General features: G+C 39.7%; 1 protein-coding gene across 1 annotated transcript in view; it reads left to right on the top strand.

Annotated features, from left to right (window-relative positions):
* The window catches only part of MYO3B (myosin IIIB), a 252,059-nt gene that overhangs the window by 85,944 nt on the left and 142,824 nt on the right, over positions 1 to 23,291 (top strand). The window contains exons 10-19 of the mRNA XM_087882018.1: positions 2,500 to 2,616; positions 4,217 to 4,321; positions 9,977 to 10,060; positions 12,495 to 12,697; positions 15,114 to 15,212; positions 18,124 to 18,238; positions 19,327 to 19,453; positions 19,908 to 20,118; positions 21,666 to 21,813; positions 22,525 to 22,678. Of these exons, the coding sequence (XP_087738144.1) occupies positions 2,500 to 2,616; positions 4,217 to 4,321; positions 9,977 to 10,060; positions 12,495 to 12,697; positions 15,114 to 15,212; positions 18,124 to 18,238; positions 19,327 to 19,453; positions 19,908 to 20,118; positions 21,666 to 21,813; positions 22,525 to 22,678 (1,363 nt within the window). The remainder of the gene's footprint in view (positions 1 to 2,499; positions 2,617 to 4,216; positions 4,322 to 9,976; positions 10,061 to 12,494; positions 12,698 to 15,113; positions 15,213 to 18,123; positions 18,239 to 19,326; positions 19,454 to 19,907; positions 20,119 to 21,665; positions 21,814 to 22,524; positions 22,679 to 23,291) is intronic.

Consider the following 23,291-nt stretch of genomic DNA (forward strand, 5'->3'; position numbering starts at 1 on the left):
CAGCACTCTGCCAGCGAAAAGGGAGCTCAAGAGGGACATGTGCAGCCCTCCCGGGGTCCATTTTGGCTGTGATGGTCTCCTGCATCCCTCTGCCAGTGAAAACTGAGCTTGGGAGGGCTGTGCACGGCCCTCCCAGGCTCCGTTTTTGACCGTAACGGCCTCCTCCAGCACTCTGCCAGCAAAACGGAACTCGGGAGGGCCATGCGTGGCCCTCCCAGACTCTGTTTTCACTGGTAGAGGCACTGCAGGCCAGTCCTTCACTGTTTCCAAGGCAGCCTCGTGGCTATAAGCACCCCATGGGCCAGATGTGGCCCACAGGGCTTGCGTCTGACACCCCTGGACTACAGTTTCCCCCGAAACTTGAGAGCTGCATATATGCCAAAGTTCATGCTTGAGACACAATCTGTACTAGGTATTCCTGAACATGTATGGCATGAAAGGATGAGAAATGGTAAATGGCAGACTTGAAACCTGCTCTTTACAATGGCAAAAAAGAGCAAGAGAGGATCAACTCCTCTATTGTTGAATCTTCCTGTCGAGCCTCGGTTGGGTCTCGCCATCACTAGGGAGGACGACGAGGAGAGGGCAAGCTGTTGGACTCTCCGGGGGCGTGTCATCAGCTGTTTGAGAAGTCTTTACCACCCGCACACAAAACGAAGCAAACTCTTTCATCGGAGATGGGGGGGGCATGGTGTTTGCAGATGACGCTGCCTTGTGCTGTAACAGAGGCGCGCTCCTCCTACAGGCCAGCTTGAGGAAGGAGGGATGATGTTGACTGTTTGATTGTTAATTGATTTATTGTGCTCCTCCTTCAGGCCAGCTAGGGGAAGGAGGGGTGATATTAACTGTTTAATTGCCACTTGATTTATTGCTGTGTATATAAAAGGCGCTACACTGCGATTGCGTGTAGCGCTAACTTTAAACCTTGTTTCCGGCTTGTGCCTTTCTCCTGTCTGTGTTTGCTGTGCTGAACCTAATTAAAGGATTGCAACTGCTTTATTCCGTTCTGGTGTTGGCTTGTTTCCAGTGCAGTTGGGTGGACTGGCCGAGACTTCCTTTTATGATCATGTCGTTCCCGCTCTTTAGGAGCATGATTCTGTATATATATATGAGCTTTATATAAAAATTAAAATTTCCCATAACTATTATATGATCTTTGGAATGTGCACAGGCATAATCTGTACCCCAAAAAGCTGCTGCACATAACATTCTGATGCAGCAGTGAAGCAGATACTAGTAATGAGCCAAATCAGAGGTGGTCATGGTTCTCTTTCATTTATAGACCAATCTTCTCTAATGTGGCATCCAGGGGTGGGTTCAACTTACCTTTACTATCAGTTCGCAACAAAACTTCTGTGCATGCGCAGATCGCTGATGACGACATTCGGGATGGTAGGCGGGGCCTTCCGCCGATTTTACTACCGGTTCTTGCGAACCGATCTGAACGAGGGGCAACCCACCATTGGTGGCATCCTCTTGATATTATTGAGATTACGACTTCTAGAATTCCCAGCTAATATGGACAATTGCTGGAAATTCAGGGGTTATGAAAGCTTGTTGGGGAACAAATTGTGAGGAGAAGTCGAAGAAGGAAAATGCAGCATGAATAAGCAAAAATGGAGTGCCTGCTACACATAATTGATCGCTTCTATGTCTCAGTCATTTTCCCCCGGTGTGTGGGGCTACATATATCTTTGGACCACTACTGAGAAAGAAACAGTGCAGCAATTATGGGTAGAAAGGAAAGATTTCCATACTCCTTGCATATACAGCTGTTAAAATCACATTCCTGCTGACAGCCGTCATAAGTAACTTGGCTCTTAGAAACCAATTGGTAAACCAAAGGAAAGAGAGCAATGCTTAAACCTTCCTCTCTATATATGGCTCAATTGTGGTCATCAGTCGAGAACTACCTGTATCTAATAAAAATGAACAAATAGGCATAACAATAGAAAAACAATACATTTGGTAACTCAGTTCATTGTTTTTCTTTTTATAATTTTAGTTGAGAAAAGTAATGCTTAGTTTTTGTCAAAATACACCACAGTAAATGGAAATAGATTTCAGTGGTGGCTGGCATGAAAAATTGCTTTGTCTTCATTAAAATTGAATTGTAGTAAAATGTTACAATTGTAATAAATAAATAAATAAATAAATAAATATAATTGTAGATAATCTGTTCTTGAAACGAGCAAGTTAGCTTCATGGGCAGAATTAAAACAAAGTAGAATTATTTTTGTTGTGTATATTCCAAACATACATTTAAACGATGACATCTACAATTCATTTCTCTGACCTATATAATCAAAATTTACTAGACAGACATATTGCTTTTTACTTGGCATGGCTATAAATTTATATTTGAGGAAGATACAAGACTGTGTAAGCAATGGTTTGATTTAGTGAAATTAATATTTGACAGAAGTGAGAAATAATACTGGAAATTATTGCTTATTTCCAAGAAATATTGCTTAACTGTGAAACATGTGATCTTTTCAGGATACAATTATTTATCAGCTGAAGAAGCGATATGGAGATTTACAAATTTATACTTACGTTGGAGATATTTTAATAGCATTAAACCCCTTCCAAAATCTCAGTATATATTCTCCACAGGTAAGAAACAAGCTGGAATTCTGCTTTTCAAACTATTTATGCTGTATCATATTGTTTCCCTTATTGGAGGGTGCTTCTTAATAATGTATTTTTGAATAAAGAATATTAAATTAGGGTAACAAATTGTACTAATACTTCCCCTGCCATAAATAATACAATTGAAGAAGAAGAAAAGGCATTGGAACAGTATCTGAAGGGCACTGAAGAAGATACACTAAACATACTGAAGGTTTTCCTGAATAAAGGTAAACTCTGGGGGGGGGGGTGCTCATTTCTATTTCAAAGCCGAAGAGCCAGCGCTAACTGAAGACGTCTCTGTGCTCATGTGGCTGGCATGACTAAACGCCAAAGGTGCACAGAACACTGTTACCTTCCCACCAAAGGTGGTCCCTATTTTTCTACTTGCATTTTTTATGTGCTTTTGAACTGCTAGGTTGGCAGAAGCTGGGACAAGTAACGGCAGCTCACCCCGTTATGCGGCACTAGGGATTCAAACCGCTGATCTGCTGACCTTTCGATTGACAAGCTCAGCGTCTTAGCCACTGAACCATTGCATCCCTCTGTCCTGAATACAAAGTGTTAATAACATATAAAGCAAAGAATGTGAAACAAAACAACACCAAAGAAGCAAAAGTGGCAGAGAAATAAACCAGGATAGGAACAAGGAAAAGAAAAAAAGGAGCATAAATCAGCCTCACCAAAGGCCTGGGTAAAGAGGCACATCTTCAGGGTCTGCGGAACACCAGTAGAAATGGGACTATTTGAATCTTGAGGGTAACCTCATTTCAGAAAGCAAGTGATAGAAAGTGCATTTTAAAGGTCCCAACAGGTGACACTGTTTAATTGAAGGAATCCAGAGTGGACCTACCGTGCCAGACTAGCTGAGAAGATACTATGGTATCTGCTTTCTCTTAAAGTAAAGGTAAAACTTCCCCTCACACATATGTGCTAGTCATTCCCAACTCTAGGGGGTGGTGTTCATCTCCGTTTCAAAACCGAAGAGCCAGCACTGTACAAAGACGTCTCCGTGGTCATGACTAAACGCCAAAGGCGCAAGGAACACTGTTACCTTCCCACCAAAGGTGGTCCCTATTTTTCTACCTGCATTTTTTACGTGCTTTCGAACTGCTAGGTTGGCAGAAGCTGGGACAAGTAACGGGAGCTCACCCCGTTATGCGGCACTAGGATTCGAACCGCTGAACTGCCGACCTTTCGATCAACAAGCTCAGCATCTTAGCCACTGAGCCACCACATCCCTATTGCTTTCACTTAACCATTCATTACTTTTTTTAAAAAAAAACATTATATAGAAGGGATGTTGGGGGGAAATATAAAGGCACAAGAAGGATGTGGGTTCAGTCTTTGATATCTCCTGGTTAAAGGATGAAATAGAAACCTTTCTGGGTTTTTTTGCAAAGGCATTGCCATTTGGAGTAGACATTTATCTGCATTGGCAAATAATTTGATCTAAGACAGCTTACTATGGACAGAGAGAAATCATATGCAGGAGTTGGTAGTTCTGCCTCTTTGGGTTTTGATATGTATTTTCTAGTTGCCTGGTTCGCATGCAATGTTTTGATAAGTGTGATTTCGTATTTAGTTTTCCAAGCTTTATCATGGTGTGAAGCGTTCCTCCAACCCACCCCACATATTTGCAACTGCAGATGCTGCTTACCAAAGCATGATTACTTTTAATAAAGACCAGGTAGGAAAACAGTTGTTTTTAAAAATACTTACAATTATATGCATGACATAAGAAAATACTGCATTTTAAAAAAAAACTTGGGATTGATTAAACTTTTGTCAAATGTGCTGCATAGAATTTAATGAGTTTTTGAATCATGAAGGTCATAACTGTGTTTTAAACATAGCTGGTAATAGAAATTACTGTGTGGGATTCTTAAGTATATGTAAAAACATAATAGATTGGTTTTAATGTTAATCCTATCTAGAATTGAGCCACTGAAATCAAAGGCAATTATAGTCATGATTAGTTTACATTTCAGTGATTAATTGGGCCCGTTACAATTAAATCTGTATCAAAACCATCCACAAATATAAAAATACAGGCAGCCCTCACTTAGCGACCATTTATTCAGCAACTGTTCAAAGTTATGACAGTGCTGAATAAGGAGACTTCTGGCCAGTCCTTGAGTTGTGCTTGTCTCAGAATCCCTATGGGTTATGATTGCAATTTGGATGCCTTGCAACCAGTGCACATTTATAACAGTCATAGCATCCCATAGTCCCAAGATTGCCATTTGTACCCTGTTTCCCCAAAAATAAGTCATCCCCTGATAATATGCCCAATGGGGCTTTTGAGCGCATGTGCTAAAATAAGCCCTCTCCCTGAAAATAAGCCCTCCCCAAAAATATTTAACGCAGAGCTGGAAATCAGGTAAGACGGCAAGAGGAGCCCCATCTTGCTCCACGCACCCCAAAATAATAAGACCTCCCCCAAAATAAGGCCAAGCGCTTATTTTGGGGTTCAAAAAAATATAAGACAGGGTCTTATTTTCGGGGAAACACAGTAGACTTCCGACAAGCAAAGTCAATGGGGGAAGCCAGGATGAAGTCTCAAGTTGTGGTCATGTGACAGCATGCTTAGTAACTGTGCATGATTTGGTTACTAACCACAACCAGAATTTCCAGAACTGCTGTTGTAAGTTAGCACATAAGTCATGTGATTTTTTTTTTTTTTGCTTCATGACCATGTCGCTTAATGACAAAGTTCCTGGTCCTAATTATAGTCATTAACTGAGGCCTATGAACTGAGAATCAGAAGCATCTGAAAGAGCTGAATTTTTTTGTCAAAATAATGAAAGCAGTGTTGTCCCTTCCTGAAGCAAGCGCCATGATGTTCAAAGGAGTGAAGCTTGTCTTGCTATGCCACAAGGCTGTTTTCATCCTTTCCCCAACCCTGCAGATATCTGTGCTAAATATGTGCATCCTATAAGCCAGGGCTGGGCAATTGTGGCCCTTTTACAACCTGTGGACTTCAACTCCCAGAATTCCTGAGACAGCTTGGCTATCTCAGGAATTCTGGAAGTTGAAATCCACAGGTTGTAAAAGGGCCACAATTGCCCACCCCTGCTATAAACTATTTAATTTGGAGCTCTTTTGAACACATACTATTTGCATGCATAAGTTAGTTTCAATATAATTGTGATATGGCCACAATGGAAGTTGCAAGCAGGTGATTAGGAGATAATTGGTAAAAGTGTGCTATTGCTTTAAATTTTTTCCCCAACTATTTTTCTCATATCCCCTGTTCATTTCTTTCATGAATATATTTTATATGACCACATATGCAGATTGAGACACATGCTTGGGTGTACTCAAGAGATTACAATTTTTGCTGTATGGATAATAATTATCCATAAAATATAAAGTAAATAACAGTATATTTTCAAATGGCATCTGAGATTCACTTTGATTAAGAGCTTTTCCAGTGTATTGGTTTAATCTCATTTTCCTGTATTACATCTCTGATAGAATCAATAAAAAAGCTGCATCTCTTTTTAAGATCTGTGTGGCTGTTTTGTAATTATCTCCCAGAGCTCTCTGCATGCAAAGGATTTGCACGTACTAGCAGTGTACATCCAAACATCATAAAAAATGCAGATGTGATATAGCCTGGTTTCAAAAACCCTGAAGCCAAGATTTCTTCTAATATATTTGTTGAAAGTTGACTGAATGTGAGTTGGGTCTGGTGTTATATGGTTGAACCGCTATTTGAGCAACCACACCTGTCAGGCCCCCAAACCAAGAAAGACACATAATGAGTCTTCTAAACAGAGTCCTTTATTGTTCTATACCTATAGATTGAATCTTGCCAAACTGAAGCAATCTATCTACATCAAATATATACTCTATAACAGTATTGGTGAACCTTTTCAGCACCAAGTGCCGAAACAAGAGTATGCGCATGCGTGCTGGAAACTGGAAGAGCAGCCGCCCGGTACGCAGGCGCGTGCTGGGAAGATGATCTTCCGGTTTCCGGTGCACGCATGCGCACTGGCTACCTCGTGTTCCGGTTCCTGGAGCACATGCACGTGTGAAGACCAGCCGGCTGGTGCACATACACACAACAAAAATCGGAAGATCATCTTCCCGGCACGTGCATGCTCACCAGGTGGTTGCTCTTCCAGTTTCCAGTGTTCCCTCTAGCCGGTGTGCTGGAACCCAGAAGAGCAATGGGTGACAGCTCATGTGCCTGGAGAAATGGCTCTGTGTGCCACTTCCGGCATACGTGCCATAGGTTCGCCATCACAGCTCTTTAAGAACTATCAGGGAGGGCCGTCTTCACCCTTTTTCTCTCACACAAGGTCTCTGGACTGAGCTGCCTCTTATTCTTCTGGAACGCACCCCCTCCCTCCAGCGAATCCAGCCTTCTACATTCCATCACAATACCTATTCTCATTCACATCTTTGCATCAATATGGAGCTAGATCCTGGGAGGACCAGTATCTGTCCTAAACCATAGAGATGGTTCAGTACTTTTATAAATTGAATGGATGAGTCTGAAAGAGGGCTTCTAAGAATTTTACAGATGACACTATAGAATGCAGGTCTTACATTAAAAAAAAAAAAAAATCTAAGGCACTTATTGTAGATGGGAGAGATATCTTGTGATAGTGATACGTGTGAGAACAATCTAGATAACCTTAGTAATCACAAGCTGAAGATGAGTCAGTGGCATGATGAAGACTGAAAAACTAATGCAGTCTGAGGCTGCATTAACAGAAGGAGGATAACTTCTGGGTCATGGAATATAATCTCTATACTAGCCAGACCTTATCTGGAGAAATATGTCCAGTTCTCAGCACTCTATTTTAGAAGGACATTGACGAAAGTGGAACGTGCCTCAAGATGAGAAGCCAGGATAGTGACAGGGCTAAAGTAATTGGGTGTTGAAGGAGGATGGAGGAGGGGGAGAAAGGCAGCAGCAATATTATTTTAGAAAGAAAGAACTAAGAATTTCCTCCAAACTTGGATATAAACTAGATTTTACAGGATAAAGTATTTCCAACTAATAAATGTATACCGTGGTAAACATTTGTTCCAAAGCTAGTCTATTCTCTAGAACACTAGGGAAAGTTAACCTAATACTTGAATTAAAGTTTGAGCTTTAATTTGTTTACATGAGATGCCCTTTGTCTTTTATTCTCTACGATATTTACATTTGTTTCTATGTGCAACTTGTTAGTTCTTTACATCAGAGTTGTTTCTATAGTAGTATTAGTTCTGTCATCATAAACCAAAATCTTTGTATAAGAATATCCCATAGAAAAATTACAAACAATACTCTGTATATTGTCTGTAATTTTTCTATGGGACATTCTTTTCACATATGTTTGCAGTATTATGAAATGAGAGATCTGTGTTTTGAACACCATTGCCACTGAATATTTTGCGTTAAAGTGAAAAAGGGAATATTTACATTCTCTTTTTAATTTGGGAGAGTTGAAGTCCAGAAGTCTTAAGGTTGGACACTCCTGCTCTAGAAAATAAATACAGGCATATTACCATTTGGAATAAAGAGAAAAGGAAGTGATGTGCAGGGATCTTCAGATATATTACATTTGGTGACTATTAAAAGGAACTTTTTCTCTCCTTTTTTTTACCTTTAAAAGTAGAACAACCAATAAGTAGTCTGAATAGCTGTTCTTCTGGGATGCTTCAAGAACCAAGGTAGAGTTCAACTAAATAGGCAGCTGCTGCCAAAAACATTAATCATCCATTTGGCTTCCTGCCTCCGCCATAATACCTGGTAGAACTTGTCGACTGATATATGTTTCACTCTTCATCAGTTTTTCAGTGGGTCATTAAGTTAAAAAAAAAAGTAAATAGCTGTAAAATATATTAAAACAAAAAAAGTTAATATATTTCAATATTAAAGAGCAGTGTAAGTTATTGAATGTTGTGATGCTATGTTCTTCATATTTTTAAATCATTGCTCCGTACTAGTGTCTTAACCTGAAAGGGTTAAATGTCACCTTGTTCCAAATTTGATATGTCACATGGAGAGAGCCCAGCCAAGAGAATGGCTACTATTTTCACAGTGGTGGCCATTTATATGATATGAGGTCCGATTTGGCCCTTGCATTTTTCCTACAACCTGGCTGACTGGAGTGTGGATACAAACTGGCCAGCACAGAGGAAAACCTATGTAATTCCAGGGAGTAGTCCATGTAAACGAAAACTGTCCTAATATTGTCAGTTCCATAGTGACTGTTATGAAATTATCACCCAGTTGCATTGTTTGAAACAATCCCAGATTATTAAACTTGTTTGATTCACTTCCCCAATTTTGCATGCCATTTCTTCATCAGGAGCAGCCAGATCCAGACACTGAATGCTTCAGTGGACGAAACGAAACGAAACGAAACGAAACAAAACAAAACAAAACAAAACAAAACAACAAAACAACCTGCTAAATTTTATTGGCAAAATAGTTGATTTTCTTGTTTGTCACTTACTGTACATTCATTATTTAATCAGAGTCTAATGTCACTCATATATAAATACTAGCTGGACGCCTGTGCTTCGCTACGAAACTATGTGATCGGGAGTGATAAATTGACACAGCGTGAAACTTAATGTAGAATGTGTAAATCCGTAGCATCAGAGCGTGTTAATATAAGGCAACTGGCAGTTGGAACAGAGGGGGAAGGAGAGTATAATGTCCCAGCCTGCAGGCCTGATGAGTCACGCGCTAGTCACGCCCACGCCCTGTTTAGCAAAGGGGTAGCATCAGAGCATGTTAATATAAGGCAACAGGCAGTTGGGACAGAGTTCTTTTCAGAGGAGGGGGACTAAAATGCCTAACTCATTAGCATCAGAGTGCGTGAATATAATACTGTATATGAAATATTAATGATCTGTTGGTCATTTCGAAAAATCCTTTCTTAGCGAGTACCCAGAAGCCAAGAGGAACATACATGCCATATTTCAAGTTTGTAGGCTTTACCGTTCTGGAGATTTTATGATGAGTGAGTGGTATTTGGCTTTTATATATATAGATATCCTGCGGGTATATTTGTAGAAGGGACAGAAATCCTTTCTCACTGAAAGAATTTGGCAGAAATAAAAATTCTTTCTGTATTCTCCATTATCAGCAGGCTAGATCCAATTCAAACATATTCATTCACATACTGTATGTACTGCATTTAATACTTTCAACTGGGCAACTTTGAATGTTCGTTTTATACTCTGCATGATTGTTCAACTCTTCAAAGAAAGTATAATTTAAGATAGCTAAATGTTTAATGGTATATTAAAGCACATGAAAATAGGGGTGAAGGTATATTCCTTGAGTTACCAATTATGCATCTTCTCTTCTGTTTTGTACCATCAGTGCATAATCATCAGTGGGGAAAGCGGTGCTGGGAAGACCGAAAGTGCCCATCTCATTGTGCAGCATTTGACCTTCCTGGGAAAGGTATTTACTGACTGTCACATAACTCAAATTATAATACTGTGAAGTACTGGCTGCATTTGCATGCAACCTTAAACTGAGATTTAGTGCAGGGTTGAGCAATCTCTGTCTCAACTGATTATACCAGGTTTCAATTCTCTCTCACCACAGGCAAGAGGGGCAGTCTGAGATTTGTTAATGTAGAATTACCTGGAGGCCACAGGTTGCCCACTTGCTAATTTGGCAAGGATGAGCATGTACAAATCTTTGGATTGGTGTTTGTGTTTCATGCTTCTTCTTCCCTTCCCATTTCAGGTGTATCTTGTGACAAGGTGATTGCAAGCTTCTGCTTCTATTTTTTGTTAACTTCAGTCTCAGATCCTGTGTTAACGCGTAATACCGATAATCCTCAGATTACGATCACAACTGGGATGAGAATTTCTGTGGCTAAACTAGGCAGTGGTTAAGTGTGAATCACACCTGATTTTACAAACCTTTTTGCATGATTGTTAAGCAAGTCACTGCGGTTGTTAAGTGAATCAGACAGATGTCACGTGATTCTGGCATCCCCATTGACTTTGCTGATCAGAAGCTGGTTGGTAAGGTGACCAATCGTCCTCCTTTAAGGAGGACAGTCCTTCTTTTCTAAGTTCTGTCCTCTCTCGAATCCTCCTTTTCGATATTTGAAGCTTAATCTGTAAATCTCAGTATTCGATCGATGCTGAGTCGATCCGTTGTGTGTGATTGACATATTTGTATTTCACATGATGATTCATCAAGGCTCGGTACAGTGCAGCGAGACGCAATTATGAGACACATGCGCTCCGCACAGGAGAATGTTTTGAGAGAGTGCGCCATGCGCAAGAGAGTGCCGCCCGCAAGTGGCTTACCAAAACATGACATGGCACACATGCATGCATTAGACTCACTTCTTTGAGTCTAATGCATGCCTTGTCCTCCTTCTCATTGTAAAAAAGTTGGTCACTTTATTTATTTATTTATTTATTTATTTATTTATTTATTTATTTATTGCGATTTATATGCCGCCTTTCTCCCTAGGGACTCAAGGCGGCTTACAAAATGACAACTTCAATACAAATCACAATACAATACAAAATTAAAATCAGTAACCCAATTAAAAAACAAGTTAAAATTATACCAGTGTACCCCCAAATGGATCAGTTTAATTGGCGGAAGAGCCACGTCTTCAGCTCGCGATGGAAGGAAAGAAGGTCGGGGGCTGTCCTGAGCTCAGTGGGCAATCCATTCCAGAGGGTCGGGGCTCCCACAGAGAAGGCCCTCCCTCTGGGGGTCGTCAGCTGACATTGTTTGGCCGACGGCACCCTGAGGAGGCCGACTCTGTGAGAGCGCACAGGACGATGGGAGAATGGCTGGAGATGGTCCTGCAAGTACCCCGGGCCTAAGCCATGAAGGGCTTTATAGGTGAGCACCAGCACCTTGAAACATATCTGGAGTGCCACCGGTAGCCAGTGCAGCTCACGCAGGAGAGGTGTTACACGGGAGTATCTAGACGCCCCCGTAACTACCCGCGCGGCTGCATTTTGGACTAGCTGAAGCCTCCGGACACATCCCAAGGGCAGCCCCATGTAGAGGGTGTTACAGTAGTCCAACCTAGAGGTAACAAGGGTGTGAGTGACCGTGGCGCGGGCATCCCGGTCTAGGAACGGGCGCAACTGGTGCACAAGACGGACCTGTGTGAAGGCCCCCCTGGTTACGGCCGTCAGATGGTCATCTAAGGACAGCCGAGAATCCAGGAGGACACCCAAGTTGCGGACCCTATCGGAGGGAGCAAGGGTTTCACCTCCGATCATTAAGGATGGAACCTCCAGATCCCGGGATGCCGGCATCCACAGCCATGGTTGGGAAGTTTTCAAATGGCAATCACATGACCCTGGCATGCTGCAACCACCATCATAAATATGTGCCAGTTGTCAAATGTCTGAATTTTGATCATAATTGTGGGAGGTGCTACTACAGTTGTAAGTGCAAGGAATGGTTATAAGTCAACCTTTTCAGTGCAGTTATAACTTTGGACAATCGTTAAATGAATGGTTGTAACTCAAGGACTACCTCTAATATACAGAGAGTTTTAGAAGAAAAATTGAAAATAGGGCAGGGTATTTACTTATTTAATAGGTTTTATGTATAATAAAACAACTTTTTAAATTTGTATTTTCACTGGATTATATCCCAGAGAAATTAGGAAAGGTTCTCTTCAGACAAATTTGCACAAAATATTAATAGATAGATATTTAATGCTGGGGTTTTTTTGTGTTCTTGTTTCTTATTATCTTGTTCCTGATTGTGTCTCCTTTTCAACTGCTTCTTGCTGACGTATTCACTTTCAGTGCAGGGTGAGAATAGGAAAGTTTTAAGCAGATATGAGGGCCACATAATTGATAGAGGAAACTTCTTGTGATCTTTTCTGTTTATCAAGGCAAACAACCGTGCTTTGCGGGAGAAGATCCTCCAAGTGAACCCTTTAGTCGAAGCATTTGGGAATGCCCACACTGCTATCAATGACAATTCTAGCCGTTTCGGGAAATACTTGGAAATGATGTTCACACCAACTGGAGCTGTAATGGGAGCAAAGATCTCAGAATACCTGCTAGAAAAATCCAGAGTTATAAAGCAAGCCTTGTAGGTATAATTTGGGTTGTTCTGTTTAAAATATTGCTCTTGTTATAAATTTGTATAAATATGTTACCTTCAACTGGAAAGGATTGGAGACTTTTAAGTATGATTTTGGCTTTGGTGCATTAATACCTGTCCTGTGCAAATTATTTGGAGAGGCAATTTGCAAAGGAACCATAATGCACCTTGAAACTCCTGCTTGAAGTGCTGAGGTGCCAATCGAGGTCTAGAGATGATTTCTGTGCAGCTACACGTATGCCAAAGCAACTGGGAAGGGCTTTGAAGGAGCTGTCTAAAGGATGCAGTCATCTTGATCCCTGGAACAGCAGATTCCAATATATGATGCCTTCACTTTATGAAGCACCCTTCCAAATGATTCGAACAGTCCTAATTTGGTATATGGAATAAAACTATAGAGCTATATACATTCAGTTGTCAATAATCTTTTTTGCATTCATACAGAAAATGGATGGTTGCAAAATAAATATTCTTTTATTGAAAGTATTTAATTTAATTTTGGTTGAACATATTTGTACTCTATGTGCTCTAAAAGAATCTCATGGTGAGTTATATTCTTATCAAATAAACAGGGAAAAGTAAGACCTAAAATAAATAATTTGATTTAATACATACATCATAATAATGGAAACACCTCAGAAATGTGCTTAATGGACAAAAGGCATGGTCGGGTATTGAATGCTAAGTTTCAGTTTTGAGAATAGGAGGCCAAGTTTTTATTTGGTACTGAAAGATAGATTTCTTTGGCACCAGGATGGCCTCCATGGAAAGGACAAAGCTCAGAGATATCTGGTAGTAAGGCCCAACTACGAAAGATATAATGAAATAAATGCTAATCATAACTGTTCAGTTCCTCTTAGCAAGTTACCCCATCAGATTAAGGCAAATAACCTGAAAATTATTAATTTGTCTGGTTCCCATCTTTCCTGCTGTGTGAAAACAATTAAGCTGAATAGTAAAAGACTATATAATTTGAAGATAAACCGAATGTAAGTTAAACTTAAGTAAAGTAAATCAGTGGTTCTCAACTTGTGGTCTGCAGACCGCTGGAGGGGTGTGTGATGTTGTCACAGGGGGTCTGCAAAGGCTTGAAGAAGTGTTATGATTTAAATCATGAATTAAGTCTTGGGGGTCCGTGGCCATGGTCCATGGCCACAAAAGGTATGTAAAAGAGGTTCGTGGTGAAGAAAAGACTGAGAACCACTGCTGTAAATGATTGGGTTTTGTTGTTGCTGATCTTAAACACTTTTGTGCACTGGGATGTGATTCTTGGGTTCTATAAGTCCTCAGGTCTAACCTAACATCTGCAGAAACCCAGTGAGCTCTCAGAAACTCTGTCCTTGCTCTCTGTCCTTTCAATCCAGGGTTCAAAGTACTTTAGGGGAGGGATCCCCAACCCCCATGGGTTTGCATGGACCGGCACTGGTCCACAACATGCTAGAAACTGGGCCACACAAACAAGCAAACCCTCATCCGCAGGATGCAGGCAGCACATGAAACCACGCCCCCTCCAGTCCACAGAAAAACCTCTCTCCAGGGAACCAGTCCCTGGTGCCCAAAAGGTTGGGGCAGTGGTGGCTTTCAAAATTTTTTACTACCAGTTCTGTGGGCGTGGCTTGGTGGGCGTGGCATGGCATGGCTTGGTGGGTGTGGCTTGGTGGGTGTGGCAGGGGAAGGATACTGTAAAATCCCCATTCCTTCCCCAATCCAGGGGAAGGTTACTGCAAAATCCTGATCAGCTGGGACTTAGGAGCAGAGAATAGATGGGGGCAGGGCCAGTCAGAGGTGGTATTTACCAGTTCTCCAAACTACTCAAAATTTCCGCTACCGGTTCTCCAGAACTGGTCAGACCCTGCTGAAACCCACCTCTGGCTGGGGGCCACTGCTTTAGCATTTCCCTGGAGGATTCAGAATTAGATACACCAGCCTTTATCAATCCAGTATATTGATTTTCATAACCCTTCATTCAGGCAGTATGGCCAATAATCAAGAATGATGGAAAACAAGAAAACTCAGTATCCAATTTTAATGTTAAAAAAAATAAGGTTAAAAAATTTAAGGCTGTCCCATCACAGCTCATAAGAATGGCAATTGACTGAGAGAAAGGCAAAACTTGGTTTTAGACTTGGTTTCTTAATAACATTTCAGAATCTTTTTTCCCCCTCCTGGTGGCCTTCATTTATTCTAGATGGAGAATAGAACTCCATCACCTCAATTATAGAGCAGAGACCTGAGACTGATGGATTTTGCAATCTGGACATCTGGATTTCTTTAGGTATAAACATATGTGGTTGGGGGAACTATTGCTTCCTGAGACTGTTTTATATACTAGTTGAATCGCTCAGGTTAAAGATAACATCTTATATTTATGCTCTACAGTATAGTAATTCTTTTTTTCTAACAGAGGAGAGAAAAACTTCCATATATTTTACTACATTTATGCTGGTCTTTATCATCAGAAGAAACTTTCTGAATATAAACTCCCTGAGAAAAAGCCTCCCAGGTAATTTTTGCTGACTTGTGTTTATTGCTAGTTATAACTAAGTATTAAATAGCTGTTTGTTTTGGTGAGAAGTTTTAAAGTCTGCCTTAATTGTTCCCCTTGTCCTAAAGATCCACTGTAGTCCTCTCATGTATACAACTGTATAGGCAAGAAGAAATGCTATTATTTATATATGGCTTAATTAAATTAATAAAAAAAAAGTTCATCTAATTATAGTTTTGCCACACTTTCAAATTGAATCTGTTTTCCAAAATGGATGATTATAAAGTTAATGGTATGTATTAGCATTCTAGACAAACAAAGCCAAATGAATTGTTTTAAATTGGTACATTACTATTTGGGTAATTAGCAATATTAGGCCAAATTTTGCCTTCGGGTATTATAGTTTCTGATCTCTCGTGGAGCTTGCCTTGCTCTCTCCCAACTTTGAGACTGACCCAAAATTTACCAACTGTATTTTTTTGAGTCCTCGTTTTGAAAATAATAGCACCAATTAAAACAACAGCCTATAATATGCTGGTCATGATGGTTAGTAATGGGAAAAGGAGGTAAGAATGAGAGGTTAAAAGTGTCTCTGTACAGTCTGCAAAATAATATATTTTCAATTCTTTGCAAGGGCTTGTTCTTCTAATATTGGTTTGCTCATTAGACTTCTACCTTTCATTTAGAAGCTTAAGGCAGCATATATAATAGTCTCTCTTCCCATTTTCTCCCAACAATAACCCAGTCAGGTAGGTTGAGCTGAGAGTAGGTAATTATCCTAAAGATTACATTTGTCGATTATACAAGAAAACTACAATATCTAGGAAATAGCTAGATATTTATTAGGATGCTGCAATCTGAATTGAACTGATAGACACTGTATATGTTAGCATAATATATGCTCACTGATTTAGTTGAAATAATTCTTTAACAAGGGTTTAATCTGACCTTTTGGCTCAGTTTCAAAATTATGTATAGGTTTATCAAAAGGGATTTGAGCCATGGATTTGACTTAATAAGCAGTCTTACTACTTTACTTTCCAGAAACTATACATTGTGAGGGGTCCTTAGTGCTCTCTGAGCTTGGTTGTTTTCTTGTAGATGTTTCATTACCCAAACTAGGTAACATCATCAGTGTTAATAAAGAGTGGGGTTTGTTCTCAGTTTATATTCTAGTAGTGGCTTGCCCTGTCAGTATTGTTGGGGGTGGTACTAGGGGTTCTTTGGTTGGGTTGTTTATTGTTGGCTTGTTTGGCAGTTCCTTGATTGGGGTCTTGTTTACTTGATTGTTGGTCTGATGTTAATTTGTGGAGTTAATCGATGCTCATCTGGTTACTGATTGCTGGTGGGGAGGTGTTTTGGTCTTTTTGTTCCCTTTTTGGCTTGTTTATTTGTTTATTTATTTAGCTTATGGCATACAATGTCAGGGAAATCTACACATGCCAGACACAATGCTGTCCTGACAGCCTAGATTTCTAGTTCATTCTGTTTGGTGCTTGCACACCTATCCTTGATGCACTGTTGGGGGTGGGGGGTGGGGACTATCTTTACATTAAGAGCTGAGGTGGCGCAGTGGTTAAAGTGCAGTACTGCAGGCTGCTTCAGCTGACTGCTAGCTGCAGTTCAGCAGATCGAATCTCACCAGCTCAAATTTAACTCAGACTTCCATCCTTCCAAGGTGGGTAAAATGAGGACCCAGATTGTTGGGGGCAATATGCTAACTCTGTAAACTGCTTAGAGAAGGCTGTAAAGGACTGTGAAGCAGTATATAAGTCTAAGGGCTATTGCTATTGCTATTAATTAGTTAGTGGTGCTCAGGTTGCTGGCTCTTCCAGGCTCCTCCGCTGGTCTCGCCTCGCCTAGTGTTGCGATGTCTCACGTATGGTCAGGTCCAGTGCTGGCTTCCGCTGTCTGCACACATGAATGCAGCTAGGTATTTTTTTCCCACTGAAGTGGTCCTCATTTATCTACTTGCAATATTGCCTGCTCTCGTACTGCTGGGTGGGCAGGAGTTAGGAATGGAGTGATGGGAGCTCAGTGTCAGGAGCTCACTCCGTCCATATACACTTTTGGTATACTTAGGATGTTTTGAAAAGCTTTAGTTGAGTTGTGTGCTACACTAATTCCATGTGGTGGTAGTAGTCCGTTGGTGGTTTCTGAGATGTTCTTGATGTATGGCAGTGTTATTCTTTCTAGGGCTTGTGTTGGTTGTGCTGTGTTGGGTTGAGCGGTCAGGCATTTTTTTGATAAAGTTGCATGGATATCCATTTTGTTGGAAGATGTTGTATAGAGGCTCTTTTTTCTGCTGTTCAGGGTTGCTGCAGCGAGTTTGTGCTCGTCTAAATATAGTTCTTACGCAGCTTCTCTTGTGGGAGGTTGGGTTGTTGGTTTGGTAGTGGAGCACTTGGTTGGGGTGAGTGGTTTTTCTGTGCACTTATATTTCTTGTTTGCAATTGTGGTATCTGCTGATTAGGGTATCCAGGAAGGGTAGTGAGTTGTTGTTTTCGTCTTCTCTGCTAAACTGGATTCCTTTGAAGATGTTGTTGACAGTTCTGTGGTGTTCCCTAATTGGTCCTTTTTTATTATGGTGAAGGTGTCATCTACATATCTGATTCATATTTTGGGTTGTAATTGTGGAAGCTCTGTGTAACTTCTAGATCTTACACAATGACCTCTGCTATAAGTCCTGAAAGTAGTGATCCCATAGGTGTACCTTTAATTTGTTGGTAAATTTGTCCATCAAATTGAAAGTATGTGATTAGGCAGAGGTTTAGGAGATCCATAATCTTGGGTGTTTCAATCTTCGTGTATTAATTATGTCAGGGGAGCTGTGGAGCAATATGGTCATAGATTCTTTGGCTAATTCCAGACCTATGGACATGAAAAGAGCTGCAACATCAAATGAGACTCAGTTATGTATTTTACACAGGTATATTGAAAATGGCACAGGAAAGGTGATGCATGATATTATTAATAAAGAATCCTATAAAACTCAGTTTGAAGCAATCCAGCATTGCTTTCGGATCATAGGATTTACTAAAGAGGTAAGTGATGACTTTTTTTATATAGTTGACAGAATAACATTGGCCTTGCTTTAAAAAAAATATATTTTTCAGTGAGCAACTGAATCAGTAGGTGGCTGCCAGATCAGGTTTGGATAATTCTGTGTATGGCCTGTAGAATACTTTTTGTGAGAGTAGAACTATAATAACAGTAGTGGAGTGATTCACTAGGGTTAGAATTACTAAACTTGAATCAATGCTAGACTAGAGGAAGAAGAACCAATAACAAAATGTAAATTGCCCCAGAATCACATAATTAATTCTGAAGCCAATAGCAATAATAAAACAAACATTAATAAAAGTTAAGTTTTCTTAATAATTTAACTGAAAATTAGGCATTTTATCGGGCAACTGTATTTAGCAATACAGTTTGAGAAACTCATCAGTTCATGAGCCTACCAGTCTTTCCCCAAATATACAGGATCCCATCTGGGCTTCTTCTCTGATGCACCAGAATCTTGTTGAACTCTACCTTTGATGCCCACATTGCAGTAGGATATTTCTAGGATCTGCTTGGCACCATGTTAGCCCATTTGTTTTATTTATTATTTCTTTCTTGATTAACTTTGTTTGCTGTCCATTTTGCTGCAAGGCGTCTCACAGTTAGGCTAATTTCTTTTATGAACATAAAAAGTGGTATATGAAGAATGAAACCAGTACATAAAACTGATATATAAAGAGTTAAAATAAACATTATATCACTGCTCTGAATGAATGAATGAATTGATCAATCGGTCAATCAAAACTGGCTGTTAAGAGGCTGTCAATCTAACATAGGTTTAGAAATAAGATAGAAGTACACATTGAAGTAAAAAAAAAAAAAGATATGAATCCTCTAAGACCATGAAGTGTGACTGCATTACATTAGCACCTTCCAGCTTTTGCAGGGCCAAAAATGGTAAGGTATTGAATGTACATTATAATCTGAGAAGGATAGTATGGCTTGATGCGTTTGGATTATGGAATTATATTCAAACAATCTGTCCTCAGAATGTATGTGTTCCCCAAAGGGTTGTGCTGTGGTGGTAACCTGTTAAAGTTTATAGTTCTGACTTTCCTACCATTTTCAGGAAGTGCATTCAGTGTATCGCATTTTGGCTGGGATCTTAAATACAGGAAATATCGAATTTGCTGCCATTTCTTCACAACACCAAACTGATAAAAGCGAAGTGCCCAATATGGAAGCCTTAGATAATGGTAAATATTTTGCTAACATCTCTGAATTGTCCTAATGCAGAATATGATCAGGAAATCTAATTTCATACCCGGTGGCTAGCACTTTGCCCCAGTGATAAAATCCATTTTTTTTTACTACTGGTTCTGTGGGTGTGGCTTGGTGGGCATGGTGTGGTGTGGCTTGGTGGGAAGAATACTACAAAATCTCCATTCCCACCCCACTCCAGGGGAAGGATACTGCAAAATCCCCATAACCTTCCCACTCCTGAGGGAAGGATATTGCAAAATCTCCATTCCCACCCCACTTTGGGGCCAGCCAGAGGAGATATTTGCCGGTTCTCCGACTACTCAAAATTTCCGCTACCAGTTCTCTGAACTGCTCAAAATTTCCGCTATCGGTTCTCCAGAACCTGTCAGAACCTGCTGGATTTCACCCCTGCTTTGCCCCCCATTTTACAACATCCTTGTCTTTCAGCTGCTGTGCTGCTGAGCATTGGCTCAGAAGAACTTCAGGAAGCTCTCACTTCACATTGTGTTGTCACAAGAGGTGAGACCATTATCCGAACAAATACTGTGGACAAAGCAGCTGATGTACGAGATGCCATGTCAAAGGCCCTTTATGGCCGACTCTTCAGTTGGATTGTAAATCGGATTAATACCCTGCTGCAACCTGATAAAAATATATGGCAAGTTAACAGTCAATACCTTACATATTTACTTGTTGATGCCTGCATATCTCTTTTTATTTTACATCAAGAGTTTACTGTTTGTTTTAGATAATGCCTCAAATTGGCTTCCATGCATTTTTGTTCCTGGGACATTAACTCCAGTGTTTTCAAAAACTTGATTGGGATTTAACTAAGTAGGTAAATGGGATTCACTTGGGTTAAAATCATGTCCCTCCCTGGAAAGATACTAGAAGATGTTTTAATTATATTATCTTTTATCTTCCCCTGTTTTTTCTTTTTGTTATCTTCAGCATAAAGTAAACTTTTAAATTCAGTCCCAATCATTAACTTTTTGTGCTTAACTATGCCTAATTCAGGAATATCAGTATATCCTTTGTTCAAAAGTTTGGTAATTCTGAGACCAAAAGTAAAACCTGGTTGGGTTGGAGACAGGGGTGGGTTCTACTTACCTTTACTACCAGTTCACAACAGGGCCATGCGCATGCGCAGAAGCGTTCTGATGACGTCGGGGTCAGTGGGTGGAGCCTTTACTACCAGTTCACAACAGGGCCGTGCGCATGCGCAGAAGCGTTCTGATGACGTCGGGTCAGTGGGTGGAGCCTCCTGCCGGTTTTACTACTGGTTCTATAGAACCACTGCGAACTGGGGGGAAACCCATCACTGGTTGGAGAAGCCTCTCAGCTAAGAGAAAGAAGCTTTGCCAGTGAAAAACTGAGCAGATTAGTCCATCAGCCCTCTAATTATCCTATAAGGGCAAGTCAGAAGCAACTTTTGAATCTGGTGCCCTTTAGTTCCCTTGAAAAGTATCTGGATCAGTTCCTTTTTCCATGCCAGCTTGGCATTAACAGAATGATTTTTCCCACCCATTAATTCCAGCAGAAGGGAAGCTAATAAGGATGAATTCGTCTTGGCTGGCATGAACCAACATGTCTTTGAGAATGATCTACACTGCTAAGAACTGCTTCATGGGATAAACAACCTTCCAGATTTGTAAATTTCACTTCCCATCAGCTCCAACTAACACGACCACATATAAGACATTCTAGAGTGTAGGAATAAAGTTGTAATCCACTATATCTAGAGGGCACAGGTTGCTAGTGTCTATTAGGTGTTCTGTAGATTTATCTTAAAGATGTCTAATTTCTAAATTAATTTCTAGTTAATTAATTAGTTAAGCCATAGTTAAGCTTGCTAGGAAGGAAAAATTCATTGTAATGTTTACCTATGTTTGTAAATGATAATTTATTAGGAGTGTGTATATTTTTGTATCTGATCATTTCCATACTAATGATTTATTGCATCATCATAGGCTGCCCACATTACTGTTATTTTGGCACAATGATGGTTGAATAATCTAGAAGATACTATAAATCACTAGTGGAGAAATGAACTTTTTTTTTCTTTAAGGCATTCATATTTTCAGTGTTAAGTTTTGTCCCTGAAGAAAATACTTATTCTGTTTAATACCTTACTTCACAGTAGTAAGAACAACATATTACAGTATCATATTTGATATTAATTTTTTGGGTTTCATTTTCAAACAGCAATGCTGAAAGTGGAATGAATGTTGGGATATTGGATATTTTTGGATTTGAGAACTTCACAAGGAACTCATTTGAACAGCTGTGCATAAACATTGCAAATGAGCAGATCCAATTTTATTTCAATCAGCACATATTTGCACTTGAGCAGGTAAGCTTTGATTGACTCGATAGCAAATTCTGCAGGCTCGGCTTGGGACTTGTAAGACCAATGAACCAAAGAAGATGATTTTGGTATGAAGTTTATGACTTCATTTGTCTTCTGTGAAAATAAATGTTTTCTCAGAAAGGGAAAAAGCTTTTACTATATGAATTTATTGGACACACGTGCAACTTCTATATACGAAAACAATATTGTATATAAAAATTAAAATATGGTATCATACTAACCAATGCATTTGTAATATATTATTTTTGTATGCAGTTTTGTGCTGTTGTGTTGAAGAAAAGAGACTTTTCCCCCACAAATCAGTAGAACTGAAAACAACATATGAATTTTAGTTATGTGAAGACCAGGAACAAATGTAAAGCATTTCCCAAATAGTGATTTAAAAAAAAAAAATCACTGAGCAGCAATGTGTTGAAAATTGCTTGCCTTATTCTTTTCTCAGCTTTGCAACTAGATCAGGAGTGTCAAACTGGCAGCCTGCGGGCCAGATGCGTCACGCACAGGCCACGCCCACCCCAGCTTCGCGAAGGGGAAAACATTGCAATAGATCACAGGATGGCAATGTGACGCCACGAGTTTGACACCTGGGAACTAAATGAATACAAAAAGCCAGACTGCTGAATATAGAATATTCCCAATATTCCCAAATACCATAATGATATTTATGACTTATTAACTTTTGTAATACTTTAGATGGAATATCACAATGAAGGAATTGATGCTGTCTTGGTTGATTATGAAGACAACAGACCACTCTTAGATATGTTCCTTCAGAAACCAATGGGGCTACTTTCTCTACTGGATGAAGAAAGCCGATTTCCCCAAGCAACAGACCTAACATTAGTTGGTATGACTGTTCAGAAATCCCAAATGGTTACATATATACACAGAAGAAAAAACCAAGAGAACAATTAGTATCTTGTATAAAGTTTAAATCCAAACTGACCGCATTAAACTCTTGGAGTCAAATGATTAAATTGTTGAGTATAATTTTATAATTATAGATAGACATCTTCTCCATATAATAAACTGTTAGTTATTACTAATGGAAGCAAGTGGATTCATATCAGTTCAGCTGATATGTGAATCCAAACCATATCTGAGAGTTATCTGCTGATTAAGAAATTCCTGAATAAGAAATTACCTATAGAGAGAATTGAGCCTTACAGCAGAGCTTCTGTGAAACTGGCTACATAGCAAGTCCCAGCAGGAAAAGATAGTCACATAAAAACCCAAGGAAAAAAATCCTACTCCCATTAGAAATAAACTGTGGTTCTTTAGCACTATTATCTGTCTAGCTATGTAAAAAATAATTGAAAGAAACAGCTTAAAATTATTTTGTAACCAATATTTAGATTGATGTGTCTTTGCTCATTAGGCCAATTGGTATTTATCCCATTGAGAAAGATATTAGAAAATTAATATTTTTCTAGAGGTATCAAATAGGGATGTATGGACAG

The sequence above is a fragment of the Pantherophis guttatus genome, chromosome 1 (genome assembly GCF_059756535.1).
Source record: "Pantherophis guttatus breed Tessera chromosome 1, ASM5975653v1, whole genome shotgun sequence".
Taxonomy (NCBI): Eukaryota; Metazoa; Chordata; class Lepidosauria; order Squamata; family Colubridae; genus Pantherophis; species Pantherophis guttatus.